Source organism: Phragmites australis, chromosome 23 (assembly GCF_958298935.1).
Source record: "Phragmites australis chromosome 23, lpPhrAust1.1, whole genome shotgun sequence".
Taxonomy (NCBI): domain Eukaryota; kingdom Viridiplantae; phylum Streptophyta; class Magnoliopsida; order Poales; family Poaceae; genus Phragmites; species Phragmites australis.
In genome coordinates, this window is record NC_084943.1 from 3,622,512 (window position 1) to 3,649,947 (window position 27,436).

At 42.0% G+C, this 27,436-nt stretch overlaps 2 protein-coding genes across 2 annotated transcripts; one reads left to right on the forward strand and one right to left on the reverse strand.

The window, feature by feature from the left end:
* Nucleotides 1–4,396: 4,396 nt before the first annotated feature.
* LOC133906473 (formin-like protein 14) lies at nt 4,397–5,825 on the forward strand. Its single transcript, XM_062348398.1, has one exon. It carries the CDS (start codon nt 4,452–4,454, stop codon nt 5,121–5,123), a length of 672 nt encoding a protein of 223 aa, XP_062204382.1. The 5' UTR covers nt 4,397–4,451; the 3' UTR covers nt 5,124–5,825.
* A 14,919-nt stretch (nt 5,826–20,744) lies between these two features.
* Nucleotides 20,745–26,079, reverse strand: LOC133906480 (protein-tyrosine-phosphatase PTP1-like). Its single transcript, XM_062348405.1, has 9 exons — nt 25,697–26,079; nt 24,101–24,197; nt 23,915–23,988; nt 23,671–23,808; nt 22,931–23,056; nt 22,226–22,368; nt 22,007–22,148; nt 21,144–21,213; nt 20,745–21,027 (listed from the first exon to the last, which is right to left on the reverse strand). The coding sequence occupies exons 1-8, from the start codon at nt 25,883–25,885 to the stop codon at nt 21,145–21,147; spliced, it is 978 nt and encodes a 325-aa protein (XP_062204389.1). The 5' UTR covers nt 25,886–26,079; the 3' UTR covers nt 20,745–21,027; nt 21,144.
* Nucleotides 26,080–27,436: the final 1,357 nt, after the last annotated feature.

Sequence of the window (27,436 nt, forward strand, 5' to 3'; positions counted from 1 at the left end):
TTTGATAAGGGTGCTTCTTAGAAGGAAACGTCAATGTTACATGTACACTATTTTTATTGAGTTGTTCCACCTCAAACTGTATGTGTTTAAGCAATAGGAGTATGCTTCACCTTTTCTTTTACTCTAACTTAACAAGTTATGAAGTACTGGCAGATCATGGATGATGACGAATAGCATGGCATGCAAGGTAAAGTACTCTTGCTTATATCGATCCCAAACCTCGATGCCTTTCGACCAGAGTTTCTTAAGATCATCAACTAAAGGCCTGAGATACACATCAATATCATTACCAGGTTGTTTCGATCCTAATATCAAGATCGGCATCATAATGTATTTCTGCTTTTTACAATACCAAGCTGGAAGGTTGTAGATTGACAATACAACATGACATGTGCTATGTGAGGTACTCATATTACCGAATGGATTCATGCCATCTGTGCTCATAGCAAACCTAATATTTCTCAATTCTTTAGCGAGCCAACCAAATATGGAATCAATGTTTCACCACTGAGCGGAATCCACCAGGTGCCGTATCATTATGTCGTTCTTACGACCCTTCTTATGCCAACGCACTAGTTGGGGTTTTTTTTCTGTTGGCAAACAATCACTTCAGACGAGGACTTACAGGAAAATACCACACCACATTCCTAATAGACCCTTTACTTTTCTTGCCTCCATCCCCGTTACCACCGTTATTTCTATGCTTATATTGATGGGTTCCACAAACGAGGCATGGATCTAGCTCTGCATATTCTCCATGAAACAAGATATAATCCTACTTACATGCATGTATTTTTTCTATTTCCAGTTCTAAAGGGCAAATTATCTTCTTCACGTCATAGACGTCCTCAGGCACCAAGTTCCCCTCCAGTAACATGTCCCATAGCATGTCCCAATGCTTCAAAACTCTTATCAGTCCAAATATGGGTTGCCTTCAGCTATAGAAGCTTTAGGTCCCCAAATAGCCACGTGTACTTCTTCTTATAGTTAGGATAAAGAGGCGCCTTGGAATCTTGCACAAATTCCTAGAATTTAGCAAACTCACCATTGTTATACTCATTGTGCTGCTCGACATCCCACACCATCTGGTCCACATTCTACACAAAATCCACGAGATCATTATCATTAAAACCTAATGTCCTCGTCCTTAAGATCGTGATCCATATCACCAAGTGTAAGTTCTTGATCCACACTGTCAGCATAGTAGCCTCGAGCCATCTCTCCTTCGTTAAGGCCTTTGTCGCCATGTTTGTTTTAACATATATAATTCTCTTTAAATCCCACACATGACCAAGTGTGCATGCACATTGTCTGGTTTCGAAAACTTCTTATCATTCCTGTAACTGTGACATGGACAATATATTGCCGTTTTACCCTGATCTTTCATATCCGCCAAGGCAGCACTCCTGAAATACTTCACCCCACTCAGGTACTCCGGACAAGTTCAGGTCTTAAGGTACATCCAACTTCTGTCCGCCATCTATAATGTAAAAATATTCATTCTTCATTAACAATTATCTTAATTGTGTGATAAGCATGCGATTAAAAATTCCATACAATTACACTAGATCTATGGCATCTCACGGTAGATTAGGCAAACCTAGTATCAAATCTAACATTAATACAAATCACTTGTACTAAGATTTTGGATAAAGATACAAAATAGTTGATTACAACTCAAAGCACAAAAATATACTAAATAGGGGTTAGAGGAGGAAAGGGGGAGATACAAACCTTCAAAGATCTAGCAATAATTCAAACTTTAAATCAACAAGATATCAGAGAGTCTCTAGCGGAATCAAAGAAAATGGCCAGAAGTTGGCACCAAGGTTGTGCTTTGTAACTACTGGGCACGCAGTAGCTGGCCAGCTCTAATATCAGAGCTGAGTCATCAGTGACGGATCATTACAATACACGTCACTTATGACTTGTCATCAGTGATGGGTTGTAACATCACCTATTACTTATGACTAGCCTAGGGAGACTCGTCACTAACGCCCGGTCATAAGTGACGGGTCATAACATGACTTGTCACTAATGACTAGCCAGGGAGACCCATCACTAATGTGTTATGCATTAGTGACAGGTGTAGTTACGATCCGTCACTAATATCATAAGTAATGAGTAATTTTATGACCCATCATTGATAACCTATCATTAGCGACGGGTCATAGTACGATCCTGACCCGAAGCTACATAAGTGACAGGTCACTAAAGATTCTTTAGTGACGGGTCCTAGTTATTTATTTCCCTTTATCTGTTTTTCACGTAGTGGATATTTGTTTGTGTCTTCTTTATCTGTTTTTCACGTAGTGGATATTTGTTTGTGAAGGGTAAACTTGTCTACTTATAGGGTTATTTACTCCCCATTTGTAAAAGAGACCCTGTAGAGATATAATCAAACTATACAATCAACTTTGGGCATATAATCAAATGTTTATCAACTTTGAAAATTTTATCAAAGACTTGTCAACTTTAGGGCATATAGGGGCTAAGAAGCAAGCTAAAATTTGGCCATGTCAAAATAGGCTTATATCAAAATTTGTTCATACCAAATAGTGTTTAGTTTGAGACTAAGCCAAAATTTTGGCTGGCTAAAAATCAGGGCAACTATTTTTACCGTCAAAATCTTATCTAGCTTTGTTATAGAAAAAATTTAGCTAGTCAAAATTTTCAGGACGTAGCTAAATTTGGTCTTGAACCAAACAGAAATTAAATTTTCTAAGTATAACTAAATTTTAACTTAGCTTCTTCAGGCAAGAACCAAACAGCCCATAGTCAATTCTCCCCGCAGGAAAAGGAGCTGCAATTCTGAACATGCAATCTTACCAGCCAAGCCACGTAACGTCCACACTGACGACCAAACTCCGGGCCATACCAACCTAGCTTCACCTTTGTAACCACCTACTATATTCTAACTGTTACTCAGTTAGCTCCGGTAAAGCAGAAAGGTGCATATTTTTTTTATCTTTATACTCAACAAGGCGGGGCGTGTACAGTAATTTCATTTGGCAGAGAGCTGCGTGTGTAATTTAAACAGCGTAAGGGTAAACCAACAACGGACGACGAAGAGCGCAAGGAGACGTGCGTGCAAAGGCGACGAAGAGCAACCGCCACGCCAGCCACCCCGGCCTACGTGCATGCAGCCGATGGCAGCAGCAGGTGCTGCTGGTGCGGCTGTGGGTGGCAACGGCAACGCACTAGCGAAAGATCGATGGTGAGTTCACACGGGCATGCTTCGATCCTTTGTCGGATATGCCGCCTAACCGGCCAACGAGGATTGAGCTGCATATATTGATTAATTGTACCAAAAATTCTTACGTAGAGGTTTTCTTACATTTTTATTTAATTGAGTCTAAAACATAGAAATATGAGTCGGTTATAATTTTTATTTAATTGAGTCTAAAACATAGAAATATGAGTCGGTTATAATTTTTATTTAATTGCGTTCGTTATGACTCAAACTCAAAATATTTAGCTCCGATACAATAGTAAGTTATGTGCACTAAGCAGTTACATCTAAACATGTAAACTCATAAAAAAATATAAACAATTCACTTATATTTTAACAACAAAAACATATCTTTGATAGAATCGAGTCTGTAATGCTAGGTCTATTATTCAGCAGACTAGCCCAATCTGACAAGGATTTCCTTGCCCCTTGCCCTATAAACGAGCTAAGCTAGCTCTTCACCTCTGGCAATGTTGCTTCATACAGTTTACCTCTTCTTGTATAACTCTATCTTGCTAACCTACCCTAGTAAAAAAAAGCAAACACGCCTAAAATGCCTGGTCCACGTCTACCCTCGATTTCAATAGTCCATCTATAAATAAAGAGATTAATTTTTTTTTTTTAAAAATCACCTCTTCCTCCTCCTCCTCAAGAAGCGATTGCCTTCAAGATCCAAACATGCTCATAAGTGGTCTCTCCCAGCCTCCCGCCCCAAAACTGACCCACCATACAATGCCCATTCAATTTGCGCGCAGGAAAGCAACGATGTTCAGTTCAAGTAAAATGAATGCAAAGCTCATGTGCACAATATTGATCATCTGTGAAGGGACGAGACACTCTTACCAACGCTATTCCCGTGCTCCCTGCACAATGTCGTCCTTATCGTCCTCCTCTTTTTCTGTAGTCAGAGATTACTGTGAACTGTAAACACTAACTCATTGGTGTTAACCGTAATTAGAAACAAAATCTCATATCGGATTTTCGGCGGGGACGACAATGGAGGTGAATTGGAGCACGCACCTTGGTACAAATAGAATAATTGTAAAAATTTCTAGCCACGTGATGTATGTAAACCTAAAAAGACCCATATACTTAAGGGCCTTTTTGCAAATCCTCAACTGTATTTATCCGCACACAACTGATCTCCAACTCTCCGCCCAAAACGACAGCAAAACGCTCTCACTTCTTCACTGTCCCGATCTCTCTCCCCTACCACGCCATGCGAGCGTCTCAGACCCAAGCAGCGCAGCCCCTGCCGCTGCCGCTGCCGCCTCCGCCGCTCTCGCTGCCGTCGCCGCCCGCCGCCCCACGCCGAGGGCGCCACCGCACGTCCGCCTCCTCTTCGTCGTCCTCCTCTTCCTCCGTCTCCACCGCCTCGTTCTCCTCCCCGTCGCCGTCGCCCGCCCCGTCCCCGCGCGCCAGCACCTCCATCGTCGTCCCCTTCTCGTGGGAGCGCCACCCAGGCGTCCCCAAGAACTCGTTCCGCGGTGGCCTCGCCTCCCCCGAAGACGACGCGCCCCTCCCGCTCCCGCCGCCGCTCCGGCCGCCCCCTCGCCGCCGGCGCGCCAACGTCAGCGTCCCTTCTGCATCCTCCCATCGCGGCGCCAACAGCGACCCCTTCGTCGCCGCTTTCGCCGAGTGCACCAGAGACGACGACGGCACAGCACACGGCGCCGATACCGACGTCGCGGACAGGCTCTGGTTGGCACCAAAGCCAGCTACAGTGTCCGGTCGCGCCGAGCGCCGGTGGTGGCTCACTGGCGGCGGGTTCGTCGGCTTCCTCGACCTGTACGGGTGCAAGAGCGCCATGGACGTTGCGGGCGGTGCCTTCCTTGCCGGTCGCCGGCCCGTCGGCGCACATCCCAGGCTGGGCCGGGCTGCCCGAAGATAAGTAACAGTTGTGTTAATTTGAGGAAATCTTATTAAGTTGTGTACATATAGAAGAACTAAAATGGATCGTTTATTCCTCTGCCGCCATTGGAGGCGTTAAGTTGGCGCCAAGTTCATAGTTGTTTGGATCACCTCGATCGTCTGATCGAGCAGTGTTCTCTTACTGATCAGACGAGCGAGGTGCTACGACGAACAACATCTGCCGTTGCTTCGACGGAGGCAACGATGAAGCCAAGAAACTATGACTGGTGTCGTTATCGATCTAAGTTTCCTTTCTTTGAGTGTGTTTCTCTAATTTGAGTTGTGTGCTTGATGAGTGATCGACCTAGCTACATGTATTTTGCAAGGATCACTGAGAGCGATACTACTACTGCGAGTAATGTTTGCTAGCTCATCTTGAGATTTATTTGCACAGTCTAGTTTGTTAGTAATTCGTGGGGAGATCGATCGACATGTTTATGAAGTTGGTGTGCTATCTACCACATTGTATGCCTTCCATTGGTGAGGGTGGGCTGGCTGCTCCTTAAACTAGCACCGAACCTCATGACCAAGGCCAACATGCATGCACAAGTTAACACGAGCTGGCATTGTAGAAAAGAATGTAATAATGCTGTCCCTACCGGCCACTTATAATCGGTGCTACATACATGTCACACATTACTCAGCAAATTGATGTGTACTGTACCATGATGTTGCTCTCACTCTCTCATGTACTGCACAACATAATCATGCGTGAGTGTACGTTGTTAATTTGCTACTGAACTGGACAGCATGATGATGACCGGTGCTGCCATGTTCCCCGGCCTTGTACGGGTGCATGCTCGTGACAGCTCCTCAAGGTATATATCTATATATCTATCTTCGTTGAAAGCTTTACGAGCACGATCTATCGCAAGTGGTCAAGGGACGACAGGTCGACCGATTGGGTCCGTCCTGCACAAAGGGTTCGTGTGTCCATGTGCCCGTCTTCTCCTTCCCACATGCACATGCACGGTCGACCAGTGCCCATGTTGAAATACTATTGAAAGTGTAGAAGTGTCCAAGAACCATGCTTCCCTACTTGCTGACTGGTTAAGAGTGATGTTAGTGATATGAGCAGGAATGGAATTTACTGCGGCGATATCAGTTTCTGGGATAGAAAACCAACCGTGAGTCTATCCTGCAGTTTGGATAGGGAGATTGGGACCCAGATCCTTCGAATTTCAAGTGACATAATTGCGAGACGATGGAATTGCAAACCCTGCTGAATCATGTGCAGGTGTTTGGTTTATATAGAGATTTACACAAGCTGTACATGAGCTAACCAGCGTGGCTATACACAAGCTAACAGAACCTGAACTGACGCCTGAAGACTCTCTAGCATAGTCCTACCACGCATGGATGTGCCCAGAAGAATCGGGCACCCAGGCTGACGGTGAACGTTGAGGAGGAGGCCCTTATGTCTAGGCGGAGAACGAGTCGTGCCAACACCACCCGCAGACGCAGCATCTCCTGAGGCGATGCAGAGGTTGGACTTGAGCTCAGTGAACGTCTTTGACAGTAGACGCTTGGTCATGACATCGGCAAGTTGTTGTGGGAACGTGCAAGACTCGAACATCACCGAGAGCTACCTTCTCGTGGAAATAATGTATATCTAGCTCGATGTGTTTAGTGCGCTTGTAATGAACCGGATTAGCACTCATGTAGACCACGGAGATATTGTCGTAGTAGACAATCATTGCCATGTTGAGCTTGCAGTTGAGTTCACCGAGCAACTGCCGGAGCCAAACACACTCAGCCACTGCATTAGCTATGGCTCGGTACTCGGCCTCGGCATTTGAACGGGAGATCGTTGGCAGTCATTTGGATGACCAGGAGACCAAAGATCTGCCGAGGAAGATACAGAACCCCGAGGTTGAGCGATGAGTGTCTGGGCAACCGGCCCAATCCGCATCGGAGTATACGGTGATGTCCAAGCTTGTGTTGCCAAAGATGTGAAGCCCGAGAGATGTGGTGCTGTAGATGTAGCGAAGAATCCATTTGACGAGGGCGAGATGGCAGTCGCGAGGATCATGCATATGAAGGCAAGCTTGCTACACAACATGACTCAAATTTGGATGAGTCATGGTCAAGTACTGCAGTGCACCGGGGAGGCTTCGGTAGTGGGACAGATCAGAAAGTATGGTGCCATCAGTGCTCGAGACTTTCGACTTTGTGTAGAGCGGAGTGGTGATTGGCTTGCAATTGCTCATCCCGGCACGATCAAGAAGGTCATCAGCATAGCACGACTGCGACAGAAAGAAGCCCTTGTTGGATCGAGTGACCTGAATGCCAAGGAAATAATGCATATCACCCATGTGCTTGACAGTAAACTCAAACTGTAGAGTGGTGACGAGGCCTTGGAGAAACGCATCAGAGGACACAGAGACAATCATGTCACCAACGTAGAGTAGCAGATATGTCGTGTGCTCGCCACACTGGAGGATAAACAAAGATGCATCCGATCGGGAGGATTTGAAGCCAATTGACAAGAGAAACGTGGCGAGTATGTTGTAATAGACCCTAGGTGTCTCCTTCAAGCCATGCAGAGAATGGGAGAACAGATAGACGTTGTTAGGTCGATGTGGATTAGCAAATCTGGTTGACTTCTTCAAAGGATTTGCTTATCCAAGTGGCTGTGAAGAAAGGCATTAGAGATGTCAAGTTGGATTGCCGGGCACCGACGGGAAGCAATGATCGCCAGGATCGTCTGAATTGTGGCCGGCTTAATGATCGAACTAAATGTGTCACCAAAGTCCACACCAGGGCGCTGAGAGAACCCATGAATGACCCATCTAGCCTTGTAGCGATCAAGGGTTCCTTCGGGCTTAGTTTTGTGCCAGAAGACCCATTTGCCCAAAACCACATTGGCGTTGCGAGGACGAGGGATGAGACACCATGTGCCATTGGCCTGTAAGGCATTGAACTCCTCTTACATAGCGACATGCCAGTAAGGATCACAGAAAGCGACGTGAATAGAAGAAGGAATCGAAGATGGTTGCTGTGTAGTGACGGAGATTGTAGTTGCGGAATTGGCGAACTTGGGATTGGGTTTATAGATGCCAACATGTCCACGCCTGACCATTGGTGAACTGTAGCTGACACAGACATATATGGTTGTGTGATGCAATCGTTGGGTGATATAGTGGATGGCGACTGCGAGCAGACATTTGTGGAGGTGGAGGGCTCAGATGATGCACCAGATGGGGGGAAGGGGAGCGACTAATGTTGGCTTCACCCACTAGCTGTTGTTGTTAGACGGATGACAATGGAGGTGGAATGCTTGGAGCATCTGTAGCAGGTGGGGAAGCTGGGCAAGTTGCTGATGGAGCAGGAGTAGGGCGACATCGACGTGGTGCGCTGAGGGAGGCATCGATTGAGGGTGGTGGCTGGAGCAGTGGTGGAGGCTCATCAAGGGATGCAGATTGGTCTGAAGATGCAGTTGTGTTCCTGTTACGTTGTTAGGATCGTGATAGAGAAAACAACCTTCGACAAAGCGAACATGGCGTGAGGTAATTACTCGACGGGTGAGGGGATTATAGCAATGATATCCTTTGTGTTCCACAGGGTATCCCAAGAAAACACAAGGGATTGAGCAGGGATACAACTTATGAGGTGATTGAGCAGCCATATTGGGGTAGCAGAGGCAACCGAACACTTTGAGATGATCATAAGAGGGAGGGTGGTCAAAAAGCAATGCATGAGGAGTTTTGGATTGAGTTGTTGTACAAGGTTGACGATTGATAAGATATGCCGCAGTGGCAAGAGCCTCAGCCCAAAATTGCAACAACATGCATGCATGGAACAACAGTGAGTGAACACAATCATTGAGGGTACACAAGATCCGTTCTGCTGAGAAGTGTACGGGCAAGATAGACAAAGGGTGATGCTATGTTGAGAGAGAAAGGCATGGAGGGTAGCATTATTAAATTCTTTGCCATTGTTAGTATGCAGAGAAAGAATTGGTTGCTAAAATTGCTTAAGAGCATAAGCATGAAAGGCGAGAAAAATGTGCAGGGCATCAGACTTGCACCACAAAGGCGAATGTCCAAGTGTAATGGGTGTAATCATCCAAGAGAACCAGATAGTACTGACAACCAGAGTAGCTTACAATTGGAGAGGTCCAAACATCGGCATGAATGAGCTGAAATGGAAAATAACTAACTAAAGTGGAATATGAAAAGGGCATTCTTGCATGTTTACCAATTTGAAAAAGCACGACATACATGAGAGGATGACTAATTACAGGAAAAGGGAAACTGATCATGGTCCTGTAGTGAGGATCCATGCCCAGTGTGTCCTAGGCGATGATGCCAAAGATCATTGGAAGCCGTGGAGGAGGCCAAGTAGGAGTGCTGATCTAGGCATTGTGGGTAAATATCATGAGAGTTGTTACATCAGAGGATCACCTTCTGAGTTGACACATCCTTGATAGATAAACTAGCTCAGTCAAATTCAACGGTAATGGGATTATCTCGAGTTAAAGCATGAACATACAATTTTTTTAACCAGATTGGGAAAAAAATGAACAATGTGAAGATGAAGAGGAGAGTGCAATATGGGAATGGGAGAATCACCAGAAAAGGACACAGGAAGAATAGTGCCATTGACGAAGATGATGGAAGTAGGAGAGGGATGAAAGTTGTGAAGGATACCAGAGTTGGATGCAAAATGCAACGATGCACCAATGTCGAGGAACAAATCAATGGAGCCATCGACAGGGTTGGTGGTTGTGACACCAGCATTCTGTAGAACGTGAAGGAGACCCGTGTGATCCCAGGAGGGTGGAGCCATAGGCGTCGGGGCAGGCGACATAGTGGTTGCAGTTAAAGTCTGTTGACTAGAGGGAACACCAGGCCTGGGCCAAGGACGCTGGCACTTGGGGGGCAGGGCGCCATGGCATGGACCATGCCTGCACCATTCCGGTCCCGGGGTTGAAGTTGTATGTCCATGGCACGGGTGGAGTGGAAGGAGTCCGAGTGGTGCCAATGGTGGAGGAAGAACCACCATTGGTGAACCACCCAGACTTCTTCTTTTGGCGAGGACGCTGTCCGTTGGAAGCATTTGTCAGATCTTGAACATTAGATAGGGAGGGCGAGCAACGGGTAAAAAGAGCTTGTGCGGCAACTTGCTTTTCAAATTGAGCCTTTTGAAGTTCTTCAAGAAGGAGAGTGGAACGAACACAGCACCGGAGGAAGTGGATCTTTCACCGTGATAATTGGGATAACATGGTGAAACTTCGGATTTATGTGCGGAGGAGATTTAGCACCTGATTCTCCTCGTGTACAGGTTGGCAGATGTCCCTCATTGCATCGGCAAGAGTCTTGAGCTTGGAGCAGTACTGCATGATCATCATGTCACCCTGGTACAAGCTCCAAAACTCTGCTTCAATGTACACCACACAGGTGAGCTTGTTGTCACGAAACAAGGTTTCAATGAAGCGTCAAACGTAGAAGGAAGTGCTGTTGGGCTTCATCACCAAGTTGCGAATTTCTTTCGAGATAGCGGTGTAAATCCAATTGACGATGGAGGAATCGACCATAAACCAATCGGGATCAGAGGCGGGGTTGTGCCAACAATAATCTTCTAGTTTGAATAGAGACTCAAAAGCTTTCAGCTTTTGGAACCTTCAATCCAGATTAAAAAACTTACAACTAGAGACTTTTAATGGAGATTAAGTTGGTGTTTGAATCCGGCCCATCAAGTTCATGCACACTGTTTTCTCCCATTGATCTTGCATCGGCCTGCTGGATTACAAGGTATATGTTGATCAAGGAACGCGAGGCCAACAAATCTGAGGTTAATTATTACAGATCTCAACAAACAGACAATCCCTGTGATTGTTTGTACCTTTTTTCCGTCACAAAAATTATTGTTAGCAGAAAGAAAAATGATGGCCCGGCCAACATTTTAAGTGAAAACTAGATGGCCCGGTGCCTTTTGCCATTAGCTAATCACCATTACCCATCTATGCATCGTCGTCGATCCTCAACTTGATATCTTATCTGCCTGTTCAAAACTTATATCTAATCTGTAGGCCAAGTGCCTAGGTTGATCGTTTAATTTTCCCGGCAAATTATAATTTGTGACCCGTCATGCCGTTGTAAAACTAAATCTCTATCCTTTAATGAATGCACAGCTCTTTGGCGTTTTCGAGTAAAAATGTGTCACTAGGATATATAAAGCCAGGTCATGTGAGGGGTTCTAGCTAGGTCTCCTATGGCCTTGCTGGAAGGATTTGGAGGAGCCTGAGGTTAATCACCAGAAGGTTCTTGTTAGAAAATTTAGCTGGCTGGTACGAGAAACAGCTGTGGCAATCCACAAACCTCACCCCTCACTATTTGGAAAAAAGGAACATCTTCTAGCTACAACTTCTAGCTTATTTTCTTGTATAAAATGGGCTTGTGAAATTAGCAGATTGTGGGAGTAATAGGTCCTCTAAGCTTTTAACTTTTGCGGCTAGTGGGTGTGGTAGCTAGAGCTGCGAGAGGCTCCAAGAACAGGACCTATGAATAATAACACTGATGTCCTAAGTAGCTGGCCCATAATTAGCGGACAATATGGGCCCTGACATACAACAGATATATCTTTGGATTATTCTGCTTTACCCTTCATGTTAGGACCTGTTTAGCAAGTAGCTCTAGAAATTCTTGAGCCGAAGCTAGTGATAAACTATGTTTGAGTAAGTAATATTGTTTGTGTTTTATACTAAAAATAAAAGCATAAATTTATTTATTTTAACTTATAAATTTTAGATCTAACATGAATTATAGAGTTGAAGGTCTGGCAAACAAAATCTTACTATGAAAACTAGCTCCAGTGATAATGGTTACACGGTGATGACATGGTGATGACTGATGCCGTAATAAGTCAAGCGAGTAAGACATTATACTTGAACGTGCCAAAGCGACTATTTTGACCGGAGGCAGCAAGTGCAGCACGCGCGGGAAAATACAGTGTCTAACGTACACACACTAGTGGTTGTTGACTCTGCCTTTTCGTGCACGATGAGCATAATGTCGATCGCTCCGATAGTCCGATCCCTTTTAGTTTCCTTTCGCCTTGACGTCGTTAGAATGCATGAAAGCAGGATGCTAGCTCCTCCTCTTCTTCCTTTTATAATAATAATTATTATTTGCCTACATGGAAAAAATATACTAAAACAATGTCCCATTTTTAAATATGCGGAGCAGAATTTGCTTAAAAAAGAAGAATAATGATCATTATGTTCCTCTTGCACGCTTTAATTTCTGTCCCATACACGCGCAGACATGATGAGATCGAGTTCTCCTGTCGCTTTGAAGGGAATGATGATGCATGACACGTAATCGTTAGCTCCTTGATGACGTGGTATTTAACACATGCATGCACACCGTGTAAATGGTGTTAGATTGGCGGTAAGTAGACCTGTTCAAATGGGTCTGTCGGGTTGGCCCAGCACAGGTTTGACTAGGCATGGCCCAACTAAGCAAAGGCACGGTCCGTGGCCGATCGTGTTGTGTCGGGTCGACTCGGGCACGGTTGTGGCACGACGGGCCGGCTGGGTGGGGAAGGGCGGCGAAGGCGTCCAGGGCGGGGCGGATGCGGGAGTGATGGTGATGGGTGGTGGCGGGGGTATCCGGGGCGGGGCGAAGGTGGGGCGGCAGGGCCGGGTGGCGGCGGGGCTGGGGCGGGCAGAGTGGTCGGGGCGGAGCGGCCGGGAGTCGACGCGACCAGGCATGGCGGGGAGCGGCTGGAAGGGTGGCCAGGGTAGGGTGGGCGGTGGTGGAGAGGCCGGGGCGGGGTGGTCAGGAGGCGACCAGGGAGGGGCGAGGTGGGCCGTGCCCGTGCTAGTCGGGCCATGCCGTGCCAACTCGGCGTGCCAGGTGCTCGGCCCAGGCACGGCCTGTCGCATCGTGCTATGTCGGTTCGGCCCGGCTAAGCTCATGGCATACGGTGCTTAGACCATGCCTATAATACCGCGCCTCGGGCCGGTCCAGTAGGCACAGTCCACTTGGACAGCTTTAGCGGTAAGCGGTAGTCAAGAGGTCAGTACAGTACTGAGGCAGGTCTTGTTGGAAAATAAGTCACTTTTAGATTTATATTAATTTATAGATTATCATTAGTGTAAAATGATAAACTAATATGTTCATATCATCATAGCATAATTTAGATATATATATGATAGCATTACATATGTACTATACTTGAAATTAGGGATCTAAGGAAATAAAGTACGAGTGACATAGTTTTTACGTACTGATCATGCGCTGTGAAGATTGCTGAGGATGTAGGTTGCATCGTGTTGACGGCACGATCGATCCTACTAATGATGCGCTAGATTTGTTGACGATGACAGCGGGTAGCACCCAAGTGATCAGAAAGACGAGCCGTGGTGAAGAACTTAAGCAGTCGCACGGAGCGCTTCCCAAAAACCTTATTCACCCTCTCCCGATGCAAGATCTCAAGAGTGAGAGTTTCAGAGACCTGATCTCCTGGTTGCCGGTGCACGCCGATGCCGGGATAAAGTAGACTACAGTGGCAGGGCATCATCGAGAGGAAGAGGCTAAAACTCTAATTCTTATATAGACTCATGTAATATGAGTATTCCTAAATTGAGGGTTGCTCTCATTAGTAGTTTATCTTCTCCCTTCAATGAGGTGGGATTCTTAGAAATATATAGGGAGAAAAGCCCCCAACCTCCACCTCTATTAGCAATATAGTATTAATAGAAAATGGATCTCATCATAGGCTGCCTCTCCATAATATGGGTCTATGAGATTTATTGAGAATTATTAAAATTATATGAGCCCCTATAATTCTAACAATCTTCCACCAGATCTCAAAGTCCCATATAGATTTGTCTGTTTCCCATTGTTGTTTTGTATACCAGTGTTTCAGTGGAGACTATTAAGTTGAATATGCACCTAGAACATCAAACTACACTCATCCACAACTTAAACAATGGACTACACCTTGAATTGCAAGTTTTGTGCAAACAAGTTTTACCAGTGGTCATAACTGATACTTGACTACCTGTAGGCTACCCCGCGGATAGAGCATATAAGTTATACTCCTTGGTCTCTTCTTGAGCTTAATAGAGATTACTCAAGTCTCACAGACCACGACCAACAATCGAGCTCATATAGGTGTGTTCTTTCAAGAATGCTCTACAGGACAACATATTTGCTTATTAAAGCCATCAGAACACATTAAGATAATAACCAACCTGCCTTCCAAACCTCTTAAAGTATTGCATCTTCACTGGAGTAGGTTGTAAAGTACTCTCCTTCAGTTAGACCAATAGTTTGTTCTTCTCAGGTCCTAATTCACGGGATTTCTGATCACATAGGCTGGGTTACCACTATGGTATAACTCACATGGATCTCATACCCATCTCCCTCGATGTATTCTCTATCAAATTCTGTGATAATATCTTTGTGAAGGGATCTACCAGTTTCTTAGTTGTTTGGATATAATCTAAAGTTATCACTTGGAGTTTCTCAATTTTCTAACATACTTCAATCGTCTCTTTATGTGCCTTGTGGACTTGTCATTATTCTTAGAACTGTTTACTTTGTTAATAACTGTCTGTTTATCACAGTTCATAAAGATAGCTGGTACTATTTTCTCAACTATAGACAAGTCTATCAACAACTCATGCAACCATTCCACCTCAACAGTAGCTGTATCTAACGCAGCGAGTTCTGCTTCCATAGTAAACCGACACAATTTGCTCATAGCAAATGAGATGTCAGGCCTTTTAGCACCAGCTAAGTACATGAATGATCCAATAATCTGAGAGTATCTTAGTTGGTCCATTCCACTTTTCTTATTCCTTCGAAGTATCACACTGAGGTCATAAGGTGTTAAAGAAGGCTTGTTGTCATGGTAGCCAAAGTGGCTCAAGAACTTCTCAACATAATAAGATTGTGTACGAGTAATCTCATTCTCTTTTTTGATTAGCTTGATGTTTAAAATTATATCAGCTTCACCCAGATCTTTCAAATCAAATCTTTGAGACAAGAAATACTTGACCTCATTAACCATGTGAGGATTGGTCTCAAATATTAGTATATCATCAATATACAGACACAATATAACTCTCTCACCCCCACCATGGCGATAGTACACATATTTATCTGCCTCATTGATCGAAAAGCCTACAGATATTAAATTTCTGTCGAACTTTTCATGCCATTCCTTAGGAGATTATTTAAGACCATACAAGGACTATAACATCTTACACACCATGCCTTCTTGATATTTTACTTCAAACCCATCAGGTTGATCCATATAAATTTCCTCGTCCAACTCTCTATTAAGAAAAGTTATCTTAACGTCCACCTGATAAACGATAAGACCATGTGAGGAAGCCAAGGAAAGTAGCATTCAGATAGTAGTCAATCTCGCAACAAGTGAATAAGTGTCAAAGAAGTCTTCGCCTTCCTTTTGGGTATAACCCTTGGCCACAAGCCGAGCCTTATACTTTTTAATAGTACCATCAAGCCTAAGCTTCTTCTTGAACACCCACTTGCAACCCACAAGCTTGCAACCATATGGTCATTCTGTGACCTCCCAAGTCCCGTTTGCAAGGATCAAATCCATTTCACTACGGACTGCCTCCTTCCAGTAGTCTACATCAGGAGATGCAAAACGCTTCTGAAATAGACTTAGGAGTATCATCCACAAGATACACAGTGAAATCATCACCAAACAACTTTGCAGTCCTTTGTTTCTTACTCCTCCTAGGAGCATCACTGCCATCCTCCTCAAGATCTTGCTCATGTGTTTGTTCAATAGTCTTATGAAGTGGAGTGGGTTCAAGAATTATCTCATAAGATAGTATAGACATGCTATGTAAATCTTTCATAGGAAATATATACTCGAAAAATGTTGCATCATGAGACTTCATCATTGTATCAACATGCATGTCAGATACCTCATATTTAACCACTAAAAATAAAAAAGCAATGCTTTGATGAGCATATCCCAGAAAGATACAATCCACTATTTTAGGTCCGAGCTTGCACTTTTTAATAATTGGTACATTGACTTTCCTCAAGCATCCTCAAGTGCGTAAATAAAAAAGTAATGGTCTTCTCCTTTCCCATTCTTTATATAGGGTTTTCTCCTTATCCTTGAGAGGAACTCTATTCAGGACATGACATGAAGTCAACAGGGCCTATCTCACCATGCCTTAGATAATCCTGTAGTATCTAACATGACATTATGCAAGTCAGTTAGTGTGCGGTTCTTCTTTTCGGCAACCCCGTTTGATTGGAGTGAATATGGAGATATCATCTCATGAATAATCTCAGGTTTCTCGCAGAATAAATCGAAGTCACTAGAGAAATACTCTCTACCAATCCAACCTAATTCTTTTGATCTTTCTCTCTAGTTGATTCTCAACTTCTGTTTTATAGATTTTAAAGTGATCTAGAGCCTCATCTTTCATTTTCAACAAGTATACATAGCAAAATCTAGTCACATCATCAATTAACTTCATGAAGTACTTTTTTCCACCCTTTATTAATGCACCATTCATTTCACACAGATCTCAATGTATGAATTTTAAAGGTGTCAAATTTCTCTTCTCGGTTGCCTTGTGAGGCTTACAAAGTTATTTTGATTGCACACAATTATGACACTTAGAACCTTTGACCATAGAAAAATTTGGAATTATACTCATGCTAGAAAGTCGAGACATAGAACCAAAATTTAAATGACATAACCGCGAATGTGAAACACTAACATCATCATTAACATTGTCACAAATATGGTTCACAGACTTATTGCTGAAATCAGAAAGAGAAAAACAGAACAAGCCTCCGCACTTATAGCCTTTACCAATAAATTATCCATTCTTTGACACTACTACTTTATTTGACTCAAACATTACCTTAAACCAATCTCTATAGAGAAGGGAGCCGCTAACATAGATTCTTGTTTATTGTAGGGACATGCTGCATGTTCTTCAGTTGCACGATCTTTTCTGAAGTAAACTTCAGGTCTACTGTGCCAACACCATGAACAGAAGCATGTGACTCCTTCTCCATTAGGATGGAAGAACCTTGAGTGACATGATAAGAAGAGAACATTGAAATATCAGCACACACATGAACATCGGTCCTTGTATCAATCCATCAATTAGTAGTATGAAACACTGAAAACACTAAAGGTAAATTACCATACTCTGCAACTCCGTTTCCAGCTTCGCCAATGGTCACCATATTGGCAGTCTTTGAGTTATGCTTTTGTGAAACCTTTCTTCCCTTACGATCAAACTCTCAACAAACTTGTCTCTTGTGCTTTAGAGCAGTGACAAAGTTTCTCTACGAAGGAGATAACTTGGCAATAATACCTCCAGCCACAAACTTGTCGTGTACATTAATCTTGAGGAGTTTGAGGTCCTTCGTGATGCACTAAACCTCATGACTCTGCTCGACTATAGAGCGGTTTTCAACCATCTTGTAATCATGATACTGCTCCATAATATACAGTTCACTTCCTATATTTGATGCACCAAATTTAGCATTCAGTGTATCTCACAGCTCTTTCGCGCTTTGTATATGTATGTACACATCACAAAGACGGTCACCAAGAACGCTAAGAATGCATCCTGCAAATAGTGTATTGGTATCCGTGAATGCCTTTTCCTGCTCAGCAGTAAGAGTTCCTTCCGGCTTGCCATTAGCCACCCAGTAGACATTCATATCCATTAGCCACATAGTGATATTGACTTACCATCTCTTAAAGTATACATCAGAAAACTTGTTTGGCCTCAGTGCATCGACAAATCTAGCCATTGATAAACCAAAATGTCTACAATAAGGTTTTTGGAATGTCAAAAAATAAGACACTTTTAGGTTTAATTTAATCCATGAATAATTTATGAGCGTAAACTGATAAACTAACATGTCCATATCATCAGAGCATAATATAGATATATGTATGATAGCATTACATATGCTTAGATTTACTATACTCAAAATTAGATATCGCAAGAAATAAAGTACGAGTGACATAGTTTTTACGTACTGATCCTACATTGTGAAGACTATTGAGGATATAGGTTGCACCATGTTGACGGCACGATCGATCTTGCTGATGACACGCTGGATTTGCTGATGATGATAGTAGGCGGCGCACAAGTGATTAGGAAGATGAGTCGTAGTGAAGAACTTGAGTAGTCATGCGAAGCACTTCCCAAAAACCTTATCTGCCCTCTCCTGATGTAAGATCTCAAGAGCGAGGGTTTCAGAGATCAAGAGTCAAAAACCCTAATTCTTATATAGACTCACGTAATAAGAGTGTTCCTAAATTGAGGGCTGCTCTTATTAGTAGTCTATCTTCAAGGGATCATTATGTCGCTTTGGGATGGCATGAGTACGGTGAAGTAATGCTCTATCCTCTCTAGGGTACTATTCCAACTGTCCCGCATACATCAAGAAAATACTTCGGGTATTGAATGCAATGAGATGTCGCCTCTTTGTCTGCATGAGTCTGCTGAAGAGACGCGACCTTATGGTTGGTTGACGCTTTGGTTTATGGTGAGTCTTCATCCTCATCTAGCTTTCAAAAAGTTAGGATTAGGGTTTCATCACCATAAGGTCCTCTGCCTTCTCCTCAAAGTTCTCCCCCTTTAGCGCCACCGATGTCACATCCGGTTTTAACGGACAAAATCAGATGCGGCTTATGTATGCCCAGGATGTTCAACACACATAAGGACGTCATATGTGAAGTAATAAAAGTAATACTTTTATAGAATAAATATTAAACTCTTACAACAATTGATATATATTATCTTCTATGTAGATATTTGCAGCAGAACAGAAGCACTGGTGCCCAACAACACCGCAGGCAACCGACCGGGGGTCACGTGCCTAGAACGTCATAATCTCGTCTTGATAGTCTTCAACATCTTCACTTACTGAGTAGCACAATGCATGTTACATGACATAGAAAAAATAGCAAGTGTGAGAGTGTGAGCACATGATATGCTCAGCAAGTGTGAAAAAGATCATGATATATAGGCTTATAATAAGAATAGACTAACACATGGTATATTTGCGTAAGTGCGAGTAAAGAAAACAGTAATATAATTCAAAAATATTAAGCAGTTATTAAGTGAATACTCCATCCGATTGCAAATGTAGGTTATTTTAGACTTGTGCACGAGGATTAAGAAAGTAGATCAAATGACCTTATTGTTCTTCATTTATTCTGCATTGGAAAAGATAACTCATTCATTTGTGAGAGTGGTAGTATTTATTAAATAAGGGCAAGACGGGAACAAAAGAGAAAAAAATGCATAAAAATTCGAGAATGACTTATATTTAGAGAATAGTTGAAGAGGCTAAAACGACTTATATTTACAACTAGAGGGAGTATAACCCAACAACCAGACATTACCTAAGGCTAACCACATTACAAACCGTAACCATCCAACCATCACTCATATCACCAACCTATAGCCAAACCATTACCATGACCAACTAATCATATGAGGATCCAAATCTCCCATAACCATGAGCACGTCTGTTATAACAGTTTTACACTCTGCATAGGTTGTCCAACTTTACCCGTGAATCTTGATTTTCATGTTGCCGTGTTCATGACATACTTAACACACGCTGGTGGTGTTCCGCTAGAAAATCACTACGAAGCATTGTCCATTGATTAGGTCCTAGTACTCCAACGAATACTAGTCAGATGTCTAAACAATATGCTAAGCCTTACCTATATCAATATCGTGGTTGGTACGATAATTCTTGGATTGTCGCTCCACGAACCGATCCTTATATATGTCACTTGGGCAAAGACAATCTAACAGGAAAATAACCAACAAAACCTAACACCTTTTTTGGGAACATATCCACAAGTCCACCACATGAATCACCATTATCAAACCAACTCCTTACCCAAATCCTAGGGTTTCATGTTACTAAAACAAGTTCATCATCATCATTGCATATATCCATTAAATATGTATATGACACTTCCCAATATCCCAAAAACATGACTAAACAATTTTACTCAAGAGACTCATATCAACTACCACTTAAGCTTCAAGGAATGTAAAGGAAGAACTAAGTGAACTCTAACATAGATGACTACCCATCAAGTTGATAGATATTGCATACAATTTTGTAAAATAAAACATTTAAAACATAAATTCAAGATGATCAAAAGCACTTATCTTTTACCTAACGTTGCTCAATATTGATGAAACCTTAGTCTTAAAATCCCTTAATAATTCCGGAACGCTATCAACTAACCGCAGAACTACCGACAAACAGCACAAAACAAACACTAAGAACAACATACCAAATATCATCAAAACACTTTAAAAACACTATATTAGATAGGTATGATTTTCAAGTTTCAACCCCTTTACATGTTTAGACCTCCGATAAACCACTTAAGGGCTTGACATTGCATTTTGATAATTCATGCACCTAAGTGACCCTCGAACAAGTTTGAGAACCACCGATGTATTTTATTCTTTTTTTAATTCAATGGAACTTGAGATAGCTAGGGTAACTTAGTTAAGTCGGTAGGATCAACAATGCATCTGGATCGTCCAACATACGAATCAGGTACGCAGTTCTGTTACGGCAGGTGGAAAAATAATTCGTGCAGTGTCATTAAATGCACTGAGCTGCCAAAACTTCCACACTTTCTCTAATTCTTTTTATACAACGAGCGGTAATAACAAAAATATTGGAGATCATAGCAAAATGGAGGTGCCATTATGATCTTGTTGCAATCAATCCATTTGCAAGAAGTGGGCACCCAACAAAGGTGACAAGCTTCACATAATTTGGTCCAATGCAGAAATGGCAAATGCAAAAATCCGACATTCGAGACCAAAGGATGACAAACAGACAGCACTTGGGTTGTTCCTACAGGGAAAGAACAAAAATGAGATTTATGAATAAATATGCATGTATAAGCCTCAAAATCATATACACATTATATGCTTGTGCAATGATATTGCCAAATACATCATGCAACCTACCTCAATGGCTCGATTTTAGCAGATGTTTCAGCTCATCAGCAATCACCCGATAGCAGAACTTGTATTGTTGCTGAAAAGTAGAAGATATGCCATTAGAATATCTAAATAGTTTGTAGACATAAACAAAACACTACATCATTCATGCAATGAGGATAAGACTACTACTAGTATCGGACACAATGACCGATTGGAGCTGTGTATTGGAATTACAAAGCAAAACTTAATTCTGTAACAAGCTAAGCAAAACATTATGTTACACTCCCGATTGCAGCAGTTATCACCTACTCATATAATCAAAAGGGATGACACCGATATACAAATTTATCCTGTAATGTCTTTTCCTATAATTTCATATTGCCAATTACTCCATATCACAATCTTCGAATCCAAAGACTCCATGTGTAAGATGACGATGATTGCATACTCGCTCTGTTTCACAATACTTGTCCGATCCTCACACCTAGGCGGCATATTTTTCAGTAATATTTAATAAACTTGCATCAAATTTGTACCCATTAGGTAGACTGATAGTATGCCTATGTTATGAGGGCAAGAATGATACAATTCCATAAAAAGTTACTAAACTTTTGTGCCTCCTAGGTATTTGTGCCGGACAAATATTGTGAAACAGAGGTAGTATTAAAACTACCCCAATGTATACATTTACCTTGAAATTATAGAGCATCACTTGAACTGTAACAAAAAAAGCTCCTTCTAAATACTAATAATTATTTTGTAATCTGAGAAACATTTGCTAGGAAGGCCAAGTCTGATGTGCTCAAATTTTGCTGGACTTGGGCCTTGGGGGTATCTTGTGGCTGGAGCAGGTAGTAGGAGTTAGAAAAAGGTAAAGTAGATCCCACCTCAGTTTGGACCATTCCAATTCGTTGGGATCTAAATTTTTTGACAGTCTCTACAAGACTATAACAGCTTTTGTCGCCAAGAAGAATTCTCTCAATTGTAGTATGGATGGTGATGTAAGTACCAGTTCTTCCAATACCTGCACTGCAGAAAGATACCAAAACAGTGTTAAGAGAGCAAAAAGCATGCACAGGGTGACATGGCATCAAGTTGAAACAAACCTGCAATGTGCAACTATAGGATGTTCTCTTGGAATGTGATGCACTCGTTTCCAGATTTGTCTTACAGCATCAGTATTGGTTGGCACTCCATGATCGGGCCAATCAGGATATTCTATATGGAGTACCGAATGAACCTTGCCTGACTACAGTACCAAATGTAGCGTTCAGAATAGCTTTAATTATAAAATACTTATAGATGTACAGGGATAATAAGCAATTGAGATTTTGTTAATTTGACCATTGAGTAAATGAGATAGATGATGACTTCGTCCATTTTGTCAATGTGACACACTTGAGATCTTCATTACCACCAAAATTTAAACATTTAAATCCTCACTAAACAATGGAAAGGGAAATTCATAAATAACTGGGACCTTTACCAGCACCTGAGACTAATATTCTAAATTATCATGGTTCAATAGGAAAGAAAATTAGAAAATAATAAGAAATGATGCCACATATGACTTAGGATATCTAATACAACATAACCTAACATGATCATAGTCTCAAAAGGCACATTAAGTTTTTAAATAAGTGTTGCATGTTGTTGAGTGGACGAAAATAGACAGTACAAACCTATGTATATACGGAAGTACGAAAGTGACATCCATGCATGCATTTTTTAACTAAAAAAATCTTTAGTGGGAAAAATTTAAGAGGAACAATGAAACAATGCATCCATGAATGTCTTTCAAACTTCTTTACCTCACTGCATTGCACTTCCACATCACGCAACCATAATTGATGGTTGTCCCTTCTGGTTTTCCTAATCTTAACATTATATTTTCCATACGCTCCTCGCCCATTGCGCAAAGGAAGATACTCATCACACTGCCATTATTTTAAACATAATTTCTTTAGCAGGCATCTATCAGATGAAATGCTTGTGCTTCAAAGTGTATATATAGCAAAGAGAAAACATATGCAACTTCATACAGTTGGAAGTGAAACATCAGTACCTATTGTTCTCCGAATACATTCACAGAGACACTGCCACGATGTGTGACACAAGAACATTCAATTTAGATAAGTTTGCTTTTTTCTTAAAATGAAAAACCACAAAGGGAGTATTAGAGAAGATTAAAAAAAATGCCATTGAGATTTTTTGGTCATTTTTGCATCTCTAGAAATATCCTTAGTAAGTGGGATCATGTTCTTTGATTACTTGCATGATCGTGTCACGGATCGACTTCCCATTTCTCCTTCCAAGAACTTATGGCATATTCTTTCACACGAAAATTTTAAAATTGATAAAAGGGGGATTATGACGTGAAATCCGCAACAAGCATTTTATCAAAAATAAAATGGCTATTCATATTGTACTGCCTCCCTGGTTCATATAAGTATGCAAGATCATACATGCAAGATGCCAGCATGACAGATTTTATTTGTTCATCCGCCCAATTAAATGGAAGTTTTGGAGATCTTCTAATGTAAGAAAGCACCTTAACACAGTCGAACTGAGTGACCATGACAATCGCAGGGCACTGATTTTCACAGACCATTTGCCAAAAATCCTCAAATGTATTGACTAATGGACCTTGAGTGGAAATAAATGTTGCAACTCTATTGTCATCGGTAGCCTGCAAGTTTAAAATACCATCTTAAGCTATTCTTGAATTATCCAAAACATGATTCAGAAAGGCAATACGAACAGAAATATGTAAAAAAAAGGATATACAATTCTACCTTTATAAAGCTTGCATTGATGTAATCATTGTTTGAAGTCAGACTGGTTCTCAACCGTACCCTGGTATCATCAACTAAGGACAAGAAAGGAGTCAATCAAATTCACAATGCTTCGAGTTCGAGGGGATCTTGCTAGATGCACACCCATAATAATCACCACAATTAAAAAAAAATGGAATTCCTCACATGGTAAGATATCAATATAGCGGTTTTTGCCCCTATTAGCACCATAGTGAGCCACAGTGACACTAGACCTCAGCTCCTGGTGCATTGTTCCCATGACCTGAAAAAATGATATGAGGAATAAAAAGCTCTGAAAAGCGTTACTATGATGATAGCTAAAAAACATTTGATAGCACCTTATAGATGCATTTATTATAAGATATTTTTACTAGATGTCTACTTCGAAGAGTCAAATTATCATCAAGTATACATAAACCGCCATAATTCTGCCTCTGTTGTTTCACTACAGGCAGTCCCAAGCCCGGATAAAGGAGGAGGGTTGTGATAGGCTTAGCGAGCCAACAAAAACACCCAGCCACTCATACAGACATCCTACCCCAACTAGTAATATAATTTTATATGGATAGACTGCAATCTCATGTAAGATAATTTCTTAAAAGGAGGGATTTACATTGTCCATCAGCACATGTCCTAATTGAGTTGGCAAAATATATCAATTGAATGAGTTCCTATTACATTGAGTTGCATCATTAACAGGCAGTCCAGTTAGTACCAATTATTAGCAGCCAATATAGATTTTAATGCACTTGTACAGAACACCAAAAACCCAAGCTCTCTTAAGTGGACAGAGTAAATAACAGCCGGTACAGAAAATCATGTAGGTGATGATATGGTGAACTGGCCACATTGCCATGGTCACAAATGTTCGTTTCAGGTATTTTCCCAACTACAAGGTTACTGATTAGTGATTATCTATATCAAATTACTTGCCTACATGATATGATTAAATCTGTTTGTAGTAGATGACCCGTACAACAATATTCAAACCCTTACATCACAGTATGGTAGCAATAATAAATTTTAAAAATCATGAAGCTAAAGCCTGACAGTTCGTAATATTCTATAGTTAACAGCCAAACATTCTCAAGTCAATCTTTCCCTAAAACCTAATCTTATTTTAAAGTATTCCATAATTTGAACCTTGTAATGTAGAGTGTAGACATTGTACTTATTTGGTTTCAAGAAAACAAGATGATATATCTTTCTCTCAAACAGTGCCAGTGCGCAATTTTATTTCCCCTCATCTCCCATATATATGATATCATCACACCAGACCCCCAATGCTTCACTCGAAAGCAATCCAGCACCAATGCTTGGCTTCAAAGCAATGCATCGCTATGGAAACCGATACATAAATCATGTAATGCAAGGAAAAAGCACATCCAAACGTATATTTGAACTGCACGTATGCTATTCCTATTACATTGCAGTAGTTTTGTCAAAGCCGCTGTCACTGGAGAATGATATTAACAATGTAACGGAACTGCACAGTTACATGCATTAGCACAAAGGACCACACCGAATCATTGAACACACAGCATAAACCTGACATATTCTACCGAGAAAACACGCAACGACTAAAGAAAACGGAGCGAGAACAGACGAAATTGCGGGATTAGCGCAAATAATTCAATGGGTAATCGCCGATTAGTCCGCTAAATTATTGCCCAGACGGCGCGGAGTCTCCATGTCCGGCACAAATTTCAGAACAATCACGCAAGCAGAACCAAACAGAATCGCACGAATAGTCATTCATACCGAGAGGCTTCTGAACTCTTGGGACAAGTCACGCGCCCGCTTGCTCATCCCCTCGAAGTGCGCGAGGGCGTCCCTGCATAGCCTGATCTGCTCGGGGGTGAGCTCAGGCCGCGGCGGCGGGTCGGCGTCGACGTCGAACGGGTCGAAGGCGTCCCCAGGCGTGGGCGCCCTGGAGGAGGAACCCGACATCTCTTGGGGCGGCGGCGGCGACCGGCGGGAGAGGCTGGCGGCGGCCCTCACCTTACCTATGTGTCCGGCGACGCCGCTGGCGGCGCCGGAGGTCACCACGTTCCCCGTGCTTGGGAGAGGGGCGATGCGATGGAGGCGCAGGCCGTGGAAGGGTTCGTCGGAGGCCCGTGGTGGCGTGGCGTGGCGTGGCGAGGTGGACGGGGGTATGTATAAATGAGCAACTATCGGAGGGGTTGTTAGCAAAATTGCAAAAAAATTGCGAGGCTTATTTGATGGCCGGCCCATTATACAATAGTAACTATCTGGGAGCCCACGATCTTTCGAAAAATGCTATCAATTAAGCCCAGAAGGTTAGGATACCTCTCAAGTCTCAAAGAACCTGGAAAATTTTAGAAAAATCACCTGGGAAAAAAACTTCTCCAAAAAAATCACCTGGGAACTTTTTCTCAAAAAATCAAAACCATAAATAAAGGTTCTATAAATTTTCCAACCGGGTATTTAGTTATTGTAATATTAATAATAGAATATATTTTAGAAAACTTTGTCAGACAGCACTGACAGGTTCTAAGTCAATTCGTGGATCAGACGCATAATCCAAAGTTAATTAATGACGTTAATTAGGTTCGGGGCTAGTTTTTTTACTGTGCTTGTCAATAAAGGTGCAAATTAATTGACGTACTTATCGCCTCTCTTTAGTTCAACTAATAATATTATTTTTTTAAATTAAGCAATTTTTTAAAAAGTGTTATTAGTTGAACTAAGAAAAACGGTAGGTATCCTTAGGTTAATAAATTTACACTTCTATTTGTTACAACGGAACGGTGCCTGCCGGCAGGAGCGAAGGGTAGTCGAGGGCAAAATGGTCCGCGGCCCCACTTTCATATTGCACTGCAAGCTCTATATATCTATAGGAGGCTCTAGTTCTTCATCAACATTTTCGAAAATCGGCCAATAACTTTTAAACCAAGTTCAAATTTTTTTAAAGAGTAAAATATGGCAACAATTTTCGGAAACCTAGTTCAAATTTTTTTAAATCTAATTCAACAATTTAAAAAACCCTAGCAAGACTAAAAAAGAATTTGGAACCTAGTTCAAAGAAAAGAAAATAGTGCGTGTGAACGTTCACTTGTTAGCAACCTTCTGTCTATATTGGACGTCAGGGGTTTACAGTTCAAGGCTAAGCATAGGGCTTTAATTAGCATTAGTCTCCATGGTCTACTATTATGTTTAGGTATTTTTATTTAGGTACTTTATCACACAATTAGTCTAATATAATCCTTTTCTTAACCCAAATGTGAATAATACAAATCTCTTCATAATTATATATTCCATCATAGTGGCTTCTTTATTGAATTTAGTGCTATGTATAATTCTATACAGGCTTGGCCAAATCGTCCCTTCATTTTTTTTTGGGTCACGGTCCGTCGACACATTTGCTGGCCGGCGTGCATCTGGTCTAGGGCATGTCTCATTACTACAGAAAGTGCTATCACCATCGGCTTCAAAATACCCTTTACTACCAGTTTTAGAGTCAGCAGTGAACAACAAACA

Bases quoted from the DNA above. Each gene is read 5' to 3' on its own strand.
- LOC133906480 (XM_062348405.1), bottom strand. From the start codon at position 25,885: ATGTCGGGTTCCTCCTCCAGGGCGCCCACGCCTGGGGACGCCTTCGAC. The intron at 23,809-23,914 runs GTAGAATTGTAT...TTAAACTTGCAG, and splicing joins TCAATGCAAGCTTTATAAAG to GCTACCGATGACAATAGAGT. The intron at 22,369-22,930 runs GTAAAGAAGTTT...TTGGTACTGTAG, and splicing joins TGGAAGTGCAATGCAGTGAG to TCAGGCAAGGTTCATTCGGT.
- LOC133906473 (XM_062348398.1), top strand. From the start codon at position 4,452: ATGCGAGCGTCTCAGACCCAAGCAGCGCAGCCCCTGCCGCTGCCGCTG.